General features: G+C 34.3%; 3 protein-coding genes across 3 annotated transcripts; 2 read left to right on the forward strand and 1 right to left on the reverse strand.

The window, feature by feature from the left end:
* Positions 1,670-2,164, reverse strand: LOC109353585. Its single transcript, XM_019595920.1, has one exon. The coding sequence runs from the start codon at positions 2,109-2,111 to the stop codon at positions 1,845-1,847; it is 267 nt and encodes an 88-aa protein (XP_019451465.1). The 5' UTR covers positions 2,112-2,164; the 3' UTR covers positions 1,670-1,844.
* Positions 3,181-6,478, forward strand: LOC109353723 (protein THYLAKOID FORMATION1, chloroplastic-like). Its single transcript, XM_019596082.1, has 5 exons — positions 3,181-3,407; positions 3,943-4,210; positions 4,929-5,145; positions 5,607-5,722; positions 6,240-6,478. The coding sequence occupies exons 1-5, from the start codon at positions 3,236-3,238 to the stop codon at positions 6,310-6,312; spliced, it is 846 nt and encodes a 281-aa protein (XP_019451627.1). The 5' UTR covers positions 3,181-3,235; the 3' UTR covers positions 6,313-6,478.
* Positions 10,757-12,619, forward strand: LOC109353528 (uncharacterized GPI-anchored protein At4g28100-like). The gene is made up of 2 exons (XM_019595843.1): positions 10,757-11,694; positions 12,169-12,619. The coding sequence occupies exons 1-2, from the start codon at positions 11,056-11,058 to the stop codon at positions 12,481-12,483; spliced, it is 954 nt and encodes a 317-aa protein (XP_019451388.1). The 5' UTR covers positions 10,757-11,055; the 3' UTR covers positions 12,484-12,619.

A 13,394-nucleotide genomic window follows, 5' to 3' on the forward strand; every position in this document is an offset into this window, starting at 1 on the left:
TGAGGTGGTTGATAAGGTTGCTCCTTCTTCAATAATTTTGGACATTGAGCCTTCCAATGACCCTTTTCCTTACAGAAGCTACATTCATCATAATTGACTCTGCCTTGAGATTTTCCTTTCACAACAGGAGCAGCAAACACAGAGGGGCTTGGCAGAATCCCTTTGTCAACAATTCCCTTTTCAGAGTGGGACTTCAAACGAACTTCTTCAGCTAAAAGTTCATTAACAACAGATTCAACAGATGGCAGAGGAGTGCGATGCAAAATGGAACCACGTAGGCCTTCAAAATCATTCCGAAGAGCCATCAAAAACTGTACTAAACGTTGTTGTTCCCGGTGATCAGTGTACGGTGTGAATGCTTGCAATTCTGCAAATTCAGTGAGTGCCAATTGGTCCCAAAGATTAGTCATAGCAGAATAAAACTCTTGGATGCTCATGTTATGTTGTTGGAGAGCTCGAATATCAATCTCTAACTGATATTGTTTTGCAAAATTGGACTGCACATAAATCGTTTAAGGTGCTCTCAAACCTGAGATGCTGAATCATATTTTGCAAGTTGAAAACCAATAGATTGCGAAACAGAATTATTAATCCAAGTAATAATTTTCGAGTTGTTCACTTCCCAAGTTTCTAACTCCTTTGCATAATTTTCAGTAGCACTATTTGTAGGTTTAACAAAAGTTCCAGAAACATATCCCCACATTCGTTTACCAATCAGAAAATTTCTCATCACATAACTCCAATATGCATAATTGGATGATCCATTTAGTTGCACACTAATGGATTGCAAAGAATCATCTCTTTCAGTTGCCATAACTAACAAACACAACAGCAGGGAAATCGAAATACAAAGGGAAAGAGAAACAGAAAACCTGAAGAACTGCAATCTGCGAATCTGAAACTGTGATCTCCAATATGTGAACTGCGGAGGCTAATCTACTACTGCAAAGAAAAAGAAAAGATGATGGAACTCAGAAGATGATGGATCCGCGAAAGCTGTGGCCTTAACAAACCTTGCTCTTGATACCATGTTAGATCAGCTGCATAGGAAGAGAGAAGGGAGAGGAGAAGAAGAAGAGAGAAGGGAGAGAAATGCAATATGGGATTAATGATAAGAGATAAGGCCAAATGGCCAATATATATAAGAAGCTAGGAAAATACAAAAGACAATACTATCTTTTACTAATAACTAAAATACATTTAACACATATCACATTTTCTACTAAATGAACTAATAATTCATGTAAAACATGTCGTATATTAGGTTGATAAATGTAAATCTTACATGTAGTTATTTTATGTTTTCCCATAGGTTAGATTTTATTATGCAACCAGTTATAATTTAAAATTAATATACCTATAAAATTATAGAATTGATATTAAAACCACATTGCATTTACAGTGCGGGAGGAGAATACATGTGTAAAACAAAAGAAAAACTTATTGCATTTCATATTTTTTCCATAGAATCCAATTGAGCTCCAAATCTTACAAAATTTCTTCTCAGCACCTCAAATGTATATCATATCCCAGAGTCATTGCTAACTGCTTGTTCTATTTTAGTATGAACCTGGCTTATATTCAAATAGATAAACAGAAACAGAAATAGTGTTGCATCCCTCCCACTCATAATTGAATTTGATGTCGAAAAATGCTAAAGAAACACAAATAAAATATGGAAATCTTCAACACTATCATTTATCAAAATTTACATGAACAAAGGATAAGACAAGGGCCAAGGAAATCTTTCAATACTATACAATATGGCTCCAGAAATCTTAACCCCCACCCTCCCTTGTTGCTAAGCTAGATTAAATTGAAAAGAGACATAATCTTGTCATATTCTAATTGGGACCCCAGCAACTTAGGTACATGACAGTTCTCAATGACTCTTCTGATTGCTTTGCCTTCTCATCTCTTAGTCTTTTGGAAAACACAGCAGAAGAGGAAAGCTTTTTTCCCTGAGAGAAGGACCTAACATGGTTTTTAACATGTTGTTGAGCTGATCTTAAAGCATAGTTCCATCTGCATATTCCTTGATCCTTCAAGGCCTCAACTACTCCAACACTAGCTGCTACACTCCAAGCTCTAATTGCAGATGTTGAACTCATCTTGTATGTTTAATAATCTTTCTTTTACTCTTGATGGTTTTTTGTTATCAGATGAAAGAAGAAAACAACTTGGTATGATTTATGATTGAATGAGTAATTGGAGGGTAGGTATAGTTTCTATATATAGAGGGAAGGATATATGAGAATACTAAGGTTGCCAAAGGTTTGGAAAAACCAGGGGCATGTAGGTAGTGGTTTTAGTGAAGCAAGTGGGCTTAGTGTCAAATGCAACCTTTGTTTTAGAACACGTGTTTTTGCTATGTGGCACGCTTAGATTGTCGTTTAGCAAAATCAAGGAGAAAGGTTCCACGAATTTGGCCTTTATTTTAGTTTTTCTAAAATTCATTAAAGATATTTTAATAATAGAATACTAAGATAAGAGTCCAGAGTATATATGTTTTCTCAAAACTTGGTGTTATTTCATATACCAATATATATTATTGATCAGAAAAATATTTAATAATCACAATTTTAATTTAAATAATTTTTTTGTTAATTAATCAAAATTAATAATATATGGAATAGAACAAAAAATGAAATATATGATGTACTACGAGTGAGGTGTTGCTACTTAAACTTTTCTTTTGCTACATCTTTTTTTTTGTTTTCTTAATAGTATAAGGTAATGGAATTTACGTAATATTTTTGTATTAATTTATTTTTTTATAATAATTTTTTTATCATATAATTTTCATATGTTATCTATCTTATTAATTAAGTATGGGCAAAGTTATAAAGAATCATTAATGTTACCTTTATCTATATTATATGTATCATCTTTATGCTTACTAAAAGGAATATGTTAAATAAGAGAAACAATGTTAGCAACATGTGGCTTAAAGCTTAATCAGGTTCACATATATTTATGTTTCACTAACAAGCACAAAACAAATGATAGATCAGTGAAAATTTTGCAGGAATATAATTAAGCCTACATATTAATATCAAACCTGCTATCAATAAAATATATAAAAACAGTTTTGATAGAGTTATTTAGCCATTTAAATATTTGAAATGAATATGGTGTAATAATGGCATTGTCAACCTCACTTTTTTGTAATGCAGACAACTCTGTCTCTTCTGAATATTCATTGTTCTTCTGAATCCTCTTCCATTTTCCAGCAATGGCCACCTTCACTTCTTCTTTTTCTCTTTCCACACACATTCAATCTTCCCGAACCAAATTAACCCTTTCTTCCATTCGCTCCCCCCTTCCCAATTTCTCATGCTACTATGGACGAGGAGGCCTTCGACCTTCTAAATTTGTTATTCGCTGCTCCACCTCTTCCGTCACAGGTTTGTTTGCTTAATACTCATAACTCGAATAGGGATATTTGTTGGTTTTATTGGAAGTATATGATTGTGAGATCATCATGGTCAAAGGTTTGTCTTTTACCAAGGTTTGAAATCGGTGCTTAATCTGGGTTGACAACTTAATTCCACAAATATATTATTATTTTTTTAGAATTTATTATTGAGAATATTGTTGCAATTCAGGTAGCAAAAGATTTTCAATATAACTCATAAAAAATGCTAAAAATGACTAATTCCAGCCAAATTTGATTTCCTTTTTTTATTTCTTTCTTGCATGATTGAATGGGTTTATTTATAATTTAGTCAGCTTGAGATTTGGTTTTAGAAATCATTATTCTTAGAATTGCATATTGAGGGCTTCATTGTGTTAGTGAGCATCTCCTTTCAGACTCTGTTTCTTAGTGCTGTAGAGAATGCTTGAGTCTCCTAGTGTATTAAATGGTGTAATAGTTCCACTTTAGGTATCAACCTTGTTATCAATACTTGATCATTGGTTGCTTACATGTTTGATGTGCAGATATTCCAACTGTTTCTGAGACAAAGTTAAATTTCCTCAAGGCATATAAGCGACCAATCCCTAGTATCTACAACAGTGTGTTGCAGGAGATCATTGTCCAGCAACATTTGATGAGATACAAAAGGTCATACCGCTATGACCCGGTATTTGCTCTTGGTTTTGTCACTGTATATGATCAACTCATGGAAGGGTATCCGAATGATGAGGATCGAAATGCCATCTTCCAAGCATACATTAAATCATTGAATGAAGATCCGGACCAATACAGGTTAGAAGAATGAGCAGTTTTGCTTTTCTTTATTGCCATTTGTGTGGTCCCTACACTTCCCTCAACTCACTAGACAGCTAATGGCAGTAAGCCACTAGATACTGTTACGCTGGCTCATCAAGAGCCGAATTTTGTGCTTGGGGGCCTGGGTGAGCTTCCAAACGTAACCAAAAATACGATTAAGGCAGAAGCTTCAAATTGTAAATTGCGTCCGCAACATGATCCGTGAACTGTATTTGGTCGATTGCTTAATTAAACTATTATTTTAAGGTGGTATTTTTTAAAACTCTTTTCTATCAAAAAAAGAAAAAATAAGAGGAAGAATGGTACAATCGATTGATTTCCTGTCTGAATAACTAGTTCTGATGGATTCTTTTAAAGTGCGGGATTTTATTGCAAGTTGCAACTGAGGTAGAGTTATGAATGACCTTCACAGTATCATTCATGCCCCCAATAATTGTTGTGAATGGGAAATAGAAGTTATGAATTTTAATGTACATGTTGGTAATTTAGTATAGTTAACTACTTATTTGTAAGACAACTTGAATACTTAGTTGCATCTCTGGAACTGTACCTGAAGAATCTTTTATCTGCTGATAATTTAGCCGAAATGCGAGTAACTATCTGTTGACTTTGTTTTATCTGCCGGCTGTGCATAAACTTCACATGTAAATTCTTTATCTTCCATCAAATGATCTTTTATGGTGACCCTTTACAGAGTAGACGCACAAAAGTTGGAGGAGTGGGCTCGGGATCAAAACTCAACTTCCTTGGTTGATTTTTCCTCAAGAGATGGAGAAGTTGAGAGAATATTAAAGAATATTGCCGAAAGAGCAGGAGGAAAGGGGGAGTTCAGTTATAGTCGCTTCTTTGCAATAGGCCTCTTTCGTCTTCTTGAATTGGCAAATGCAATGGAACCATCAATTTTAGAAAAGGTTACCCAATCCATTTAAGGCATCATGATGTATTGATAGGAACCTATTTAGATGATTTCTTGCTACTGTTTTGGTTAGCCCAACTGATTAAATGGCCTTGACATCATGATCTCTCTTTCAACAAGTTCAAGGTTCATTGATGGGGTTATTACCTTCATTGTCCTATGATTATATTGATTTCATTATTTTTCTGCTGCTGAAATGTTTGCATTACCTATGATTTTTGGAAGAAAATACTCCACTCTTCCAAAATAAACATTTAGGATGTCAACATTATTATTGACCACAAAATTAGATGAAAATGAACCTAACATTATTGAGCCTGGGAGATGATTTGACAATGGCATTGGTATTGTAGTGGATGATTTGTATGTCTAGATCGTAAAAGTATTTACTTTCTACCACATAATGACCTTTTTACAGGATGTTTTGTCAATTAATCTCTGGTGTCATTTCAACAGCTTTGTGCAGCTTTGAACGTCAACAAAAGAAGTGTTGATGGGGACCTGGATCTGTATCGTAACTTGCTTTCTAAGTTGGTTCAAGCTAAAGAGCTGCTAAAGGAATATGTTGACAGGTAAAACTATTAAGTTGTTTTCGTTTCTCCCTTCTCAGGCGTTTTCATTTATGATATGATCCGTGAATGTAAAATTTATGGAATTTTGAAAATTAACCTCCAGTCTGCAGTTGCAAATCTACTAATTCTTTAGCAACTTACTAAGAATATTTATATTGACTTCTAATTGAAATTTGAGGCAGTTTTACATGGCCTATTTACCGAGTTCTCTAGTTTTAAGATGGAGATTCCATATTCTATTATAAATATCCTTTTCAGGAAATATGTAATTACAAACCATCTAGTAATTTACAATTTGCAGTAAAAATATTACTCATGTTTTTTTACTTTTGACACCAATCTCATCTCCCATCTGCTCAACAAAGCTTCCAGCAGCTTGCATTTGATACCCCTATATTTTCAGCAGTCAAAGTCTTTGGATTCCCGAACCTGTTTTGTTCTAGTAGATGTTATAGTTAAAAATTGCATGTTTTCCTCAGCAAGGTTTTTGATTCTTTAAAATGTTATTTTGCCTCAGGGAGAAGAAAAAAAGAGAAGAAAGGTCTGAACCACAAAAGGCTAACGAGGCCATTACGAAATGTTTAGGATAGCAGCAATTTTCTGGCCTGTAGTAATGGGAGTGCTATTAAAACTATCCCCCAATCAAGATTTCATATTCAGGGCTTGCATTTAGGGTGAGGCTATTGATACTCCTAAATGTCTTTTCACACTCTTTATTGACTAATCATAATTTTGTAAAATATAAAACTTAAGATATGATTTGGGTAGTTTGGAGTGAGTATAAAGATTTTAGAATGCCAATAGCCTCACCCCAGTATTTAGTGTGTCTTCTAACATGGTGATTCAAATAAGTTCTTGTTTCATCATAACTTGTTCAGCCGTCCAACACAATCTTATACTACCATGTGTTCAGCCGTCCAACATAACTTGTAGTTCTCAATGCATGCAAGGCGTTTATACTACCATGTGTTTCTTAAATTTACCTTTTTGCATAGTGAGTACTGAGTCGCAAATAACAATAGGTATGCAATCTGAATTGCATACACTCTAGCACAGATGGTATAGTTTCAGAACAGATGTTATGGTATGCAAAGCCTGCACTTTAACTTCCATGCTAAGATTTTATCTCATCCTAGTTTATTGGACTATATGTTGTCATTTGATTATATAACCAAAAACATATAAACACAGCATTGAAATAGTCACCAAGGTGACTATAACGTTATAGTTACAAAAGTCAAAAAGGTTCATTTGAGATTTGAGGCATACTGATGACAGGTCATGCATACTTTTAGACTTGTAAATATGAGTGGCAAGCATGTTAACATGGCCATAGTGAGAATCTCTACCACAAAAGTGTCATCATCTACAGGGAGAGGTTGCTTCAAAGGTTCTCCATCAATTTGCATGAATGTATGTCCCTTTCTTAAGACATCTAATAATCAATAAAATCCAACAATACTAAAATCAATGTAATTATGAAAAATGGTTATAAAAGACAAATAATTGATACTTCAAAACATTGATCTTTAGCAAGTTGGAATGCATGCGGTTATCCACAGCAGAACTATCACATTGAAATCAATGACAGAGAAACCAATGACATATTTGCGAAACAACCACCACATCGAAACTTAATCTCAAACATCCAGCACTGACAGAAGCATCAATTGACGGAAATTCAATCTCCCCAGCAAAGATATTCAACTACCTTTTTTGTGATAGCATTGCAATTTGTCTCTAGCATCAGTGTCCTGATGCAAACTTTATCTGTAGCTTTGTGGAAAACAATACCCGAGACTAGTTATTATTAACTGATACAAAATTAGCTAAATATAAGGATTTTATTCATTTCTGCTAATTAACATTTAAAAGATGTAACTTTATATGATTATAGTCGAAAATGATGTCTATGATATACTCCCATATAAGTATTGTTTTTATGCGTAATGCTAAATGGCAAACGTAGTATTTTTATGAATTGGAAGATATTCCTGTGCCAGGAAGCTTCAAATTTTTCTTCTACTTTTAGGGCTCAATTACCAAATAATGTAGCTAGCCATCTTCGTTTTAGAACCTAATAATCCGATATATGATGCATTTTCGGAAGATAATATCTATACATTTTATGGACAAATTAAGGATGTTTAAAAATAAAATGTAGATGATGTAGTAACAGTTGTACAGTATTTATCCTTTTCTCTTCTTATTATCTTATTATTGACCAATATGCATAGAAAATGTAATACCTAACAAAAGTATCCTCCTCTCTTTTTCAATGGCATGATTTGAAATAGGGGACCCTACCCGAGACGTAAAGGGACCAGATTAATGGGGGCAGGAAAACGAGTTAGAAACTTTTCCCAAAGGGTACTACTTTTGAAGGGAACAATTTTCTTTTGGTTGACGCTTTGTGTTTGTCCTTCAAATTCAGCTCATAATGCTTGTATCTCTATCTCTCTTGTTATCTTGTATGAGTTGGGACTCAACTGGACAAGACTACTCATTTCTAAAATTAGAGTTAGTTTTTTTATTCTACCCTTTAGAATTTGAGTATCGACATAATTGTAAGATTTTTTCCTGTCACTCCTTAAAATATTATTCACTTGTAAGAGTAAGATTATATACATTTAACTTTTTTAGAATTGTTTGGTGAGAGTCTCATATGACAAGTTACATTTTTTCCTTCTTTCTCTTCTCTCTTCCCTGCTGCTGAACCTACTTGTTTGTCACTCTCTGTATTACTTCGTCTTTTAGTATAAACAGAATGTGCAGCAAAGAAACGTATCCTAACTGGTTCTGTTCTGTATATCTAATAATATGCAATGTAATTAAAATTGTTTCAGTCTAGGGTCTAAATGGCCACAAAATAATGGATTCACATGTGAAACAAAGATTTGTGTTTGTTCATATTAGCTTTGAGCAATTGCAATTGTTTAAATAAAGTTATCTTTGGAAAAAATTTATTATCCATAAAGCTTAATCAATCTGATTGAGCTAACTTAATAATTTTCGAGGGAATTTCTATTATACTTACTTATAAATAAATAGCTTAGAGAAACAAAACATTGATTTAATGGTGTAAGACATCGCTACATTTTTAGGATGATAAAAAAATACAGAATTTGATTTCTGATAATAAAACTCCTGGAAAGAAACATTCATAAACTCAATGAATTTTTTCTTTACCATTAGGTAAGAGAATATCTTATTATAAAAAAAAGTAGATAGCTTAGGAACAATTGAAAGGGGGGAAATGAAGAGGTCCAACACTGCAAGCCCACCAAAAGCTTTTTCCCCATCCCTGGCAGAAACAAAAAAACACAACAAAAGCAGAAAGAAGAGAAAGAAAATGAAAAATGAAAAGGACAACACAAGCAGCCAAAATCTCGGACACCTTTTTTCTTCTTCTTCTCTCTCTCTGCTTGTGCACCTAAACGAATCTCACTCTCTTTCTTGTCAAGATCTTCTTGCTCTTTAGCTATTGCATCAAGAAATCTCACTCCTTTCTTTTTTACTTTTGATACTTAATATAAACATCAATAAATGGTTGTATGAATGCTAAAATATATCATACATTATACTAAATAACTATGATGTATAGAAGTATACCAAAAGTGCTAATTATGATATTGAGTCTAATGAGAAAATCCAATTCATTCTTATGTTTGGAAACGAACCGAGTCGGAGCTCAGTTCGATTCGACTTTATAAGGATTGGTTCAGCTTGAAATTCAACTCGAGTTTGATATAACTTATTTTTTTTGCTCTAGTTCGGCTCGGTTAAAGTTCACGAACTGTCGAGTTCAGTTCGAATGATTCATTTAGACAACTCAAATACTTAATTAAATTTTAAAAAATACTTCAAAATGTTTTTTATATATATAATTTTGTTAATGTATATAATAACAATAAATATAAAAATTAGTTTATATATATATATATATATATATATTTTTTTTGCTCATATGAAGAACCTCTTTTCTATTGAATAATGTTTAAACATTAGGGATATTTTAGTATTTTCACTTATTTTTCTCTCATCTCCTACTCAGACCCTTTCGTTAATCCTTTTGTTAATGAACCATATTCTGTGCAACTACATTATCTCCTTAAGCACCAACGCAATCCAAAACAATACGACCAACATCAAAACAATCAGATTTCACGAGAACCTTCTTCGGCCCCAATTTCCAACCAAGCTTCAGACCATATTCCAATTACTGGTATGACAAAAGTGTTAATTATAGAACTGAGACATGAGAATATTGTATATATATTTTTTTAGTATAATAAATGTTATTCAAATTAATCTTCACTTAAACAGTGTAGTTTCAAGGAAAAGAAAATAAGTTCACACGGTGGGAAATTAAGAACTGATTAGAAAATTGTTTATTGGGATGATGGAAAAATAGCTTCGCGGTGGCATGGTAGGTGCATGATGTGAGAAAAATCTGAAGAGATAAGAAAAAAGTGATGGTTGATTTGCTTTGGGTGTGGGCATGTTCTGTTTTACGTCTTGGAACTGACGAGGAGAATGCCTCTGTTTGTTTTCATAAATGGCTCGTAAAAATATAAGAAAGGAAGCAATTATATTTCCAAAAAAGAGAATGCCTCCACATAAAAAAGAGAAGCTCTTTTATCGTGCTTCTTTTCAAAACTCCTTTTCTTCTACTTTTCTAAGGTAAAATTAAGCTCCTTATTTTGTAGAGCTTCTTACTAAATATATTTGGTCGAACTTTTACTTTTTAAAGAGAAATTAAAAAAAGTCTAGTCAAACATAAACTTCACAATGTAGACGTAAGTCTTAAGGGTCATATAAGTTGAGTTTTAGGCACCAAATTGTTGACAATCAATGACAAATATGTTATTAATTAAGTACTTCATAACTGATTAATTTATCAAAAAAATATTAAAAACTCGTGCCCTTATTTTCATCTTTGACAGCTTTTCAAAGATTTCCTATTTAGTGAGATGGAGGGAGAAACTGCTAACGTAAATAGTCCTTAATCCACATATTTATAATAGCCCTTATTTTCATCTCTAATGTTTTGGCAATGCGAGGCAAGTTTCCAATCAAATCATGGTGTCTTTTGAATCTATGACCATGATTAATACTGCAACAGTACGACTCTCTCCACCTTTTTCAATCTCTCTTTTCTAGCTATCTATAATTCCCAAGAAACCAAAATCACTTTCTTGGATAAACAACTTCCGAATCCAAACAACTCACTCTTCCTTTTCATTTTCAACCCCATCCCTATCTTTTTCCATCTTTTTCCTCACACACAACCCTCACCTTTTCTCCAACCCCAAACAAAAACAAAAACAAAAATGCAATCATCACACACGTCCATTCTCGCGTGCCAAGTACTACTAGTACTACTACTCCTACCCTTTTCACATGCCGGTCTATTATCCCAACCGGTTCAGCCTCACGAACCGGGTGACTACCCATCCCCATACACTGTCCCTGCATTCCCGGTTCAGACCCAACTCCAAACCTGCCACCTCGACCTCTCCAACGAACTCTTCGGCGGCGTCAACGCCGCCTGCGGCAAGAACCTCGACCGCAGCCGTTGCTGCCCAGTCCTCGCCGCGTGGCTATTCGCCGCCCACGCCACAACAGCATTAGAACTCTCCCCCGCTCCTTCGCCGGCTCCGTCAGCGAGCTCCGGCGTAGAAGAAGTTCCTATGATGCCAGACGACTCACAAAAATGCGTTAACTCGCTTCAGGACTCGTTACTGAGTCGCAACATAAGAATCCCTCAGCCTAACGCGAGTTGCGACGCGATACTGTGTTTCTGTGGAATCAGACTTCATCAAATAAGCTCGTTGAGTTGCCCCGCTGCGTTTAACGTTTCTGGATATTTCAAAAACGCAACACCCACTGCTGCGGTTCACAATTTAGAGAAAAATTGTCGTAACTCTTCTTATGCTGGTTGCACCCGATGCCTTGGCGCACTACAAAAGGTTCAACCTCATAATATTCCTACTACAAAAATATTATTATTTTTTGGGCTCACTTTTTAATCTCAATTTAGTTTAGGTTACATTCGAGTTGAACTAAGTGGAAGATTTTTTTCTATGCATTGCAGCATTAGTCATTGTTTTTGCCGTTTTTTGACATGTGAAAATGACTTGCCATCTGCAATTTTCTAATTATTATTACAAACTTTTTCCTTTTCTTATTTTTCTAATATTTTAAAATCAGGCATCATTTTTTCATTACTTCCCTTTTTATTCCAAACAACTTGTCTTAATAAAAAGACATTAACTTAGTAGTATAAAATCTACTAAATATGGTAGCGACGTCTATTGAGATGTGCAATAGAATGATTAATACAAAAAAACAACTTAGGCTCAAACCAACGTTTAGTTTTTTTATAATCTTTCATGTATTATATGAAAATAGTTATGTATTTTTATGACATTATTTAATTTCAGGTGAAGGGGAGGAAGAACGAGACGAAGGGACATGAGAGCAGGATGAAGAAGATGTTCGACCGGGACTGTCAACTGATGGGACTGACGTGGCTACTAGCTAAGAACAAAACGACATACATACCCACCGTTTCGGCTGTGCTGCGTGCCATCATGTACAGTGCGCACCCACATGAATCTAAGTGCAGTCCTGATCAAGAGAACATGCCATTGGCCGTTGATTCGCTTCAGTTCCAGACTGCTCATGCGTCATCTTCGCCGTCCAATATTTTTGTTACGTTTTTGCCCCTATTCATGTTAACTTATGCTTTTGTTTAAAAAGGGTCCAATTCAGTTACATTTTCTGTCTCCATATTTTTTGTCTGTTGAGTCCTTAGCCTGTTCTTCTTGGCTTTGTATGTCACGTGAAGCTAAGCTACTGGACAAAAATCAGTATCGGAGCTGTTTTTGAATTTTGAGCTTTCATGTTTTTTGGCCCTCCCTGTAAATTTCAGACTCCTTTGACATAAAATCCTTCATCTCACATTTTACATACACAGATGAACTAGCTTTCTTAAATCACTTTAACACTTGTATTTGTAAATCATGATTAAGTAAATTATTAAACAATGATGTAAGCTAAAGTGATTGGGTGAAAGAATTGAAAATTGGTGATCCAAGGTTGGTTTTGGTAGGGCCCTGGGTTAAATCAGGCCTTGATAGAAACCCTCATGTAGACATGGTTTTACTACTTTTTCAATGGTATGGTTTTACCACTTGATGACCTAACCTAAATATGGAACAATAGACTTAACCACTTTGAGTTCAAAAAATGCATTGCTTTGTAAAAGCAGAACACGCAACACGAACCCTTGAGTTAGACATTAATTATTGTGTTAATTGTTTGAGTAGACACATTAAGGATCTAAGAGAATCTTACAATTGAATAAAATTGTCCTGGTGATTTAACTTTTTAGCAACATTCAGATACACTATAATGCTATCTTAAAAACTTTTTGTATTGTGCATAATCATAGACCTAATTAAGCAAATACTGTATGTAATGGCATACTATACTATACTATACTAGTATGTATCAGCCTCCATGGTGACAATAATGTTGGACCACTGAAGGTGGAGGAGCTCCCCATGAGTGAGTATGTTGGTGGATTTAGCTAAATAAAGAATGCATGAACAGTTTTAGACGGAAAAAAACAAAGAACAAACACTTATTTTACATATTCCAATAG

The sequence above is a fragment of the Lupinus angustifolius genome, chromosome LG08 (assembly GCF_001865875.1).
Source record: "Lupinus angustifolius cultivar Tanjil chromosome LG08, LupAngTanjil_v1.0, whole genome shotgun sequence".
NCBI lineage: Eukaryota > Viridiplantae > Streptophyta > Magnoliopsida > Fabales > Fabaceae > Lupinus > Lupinus angustifolius.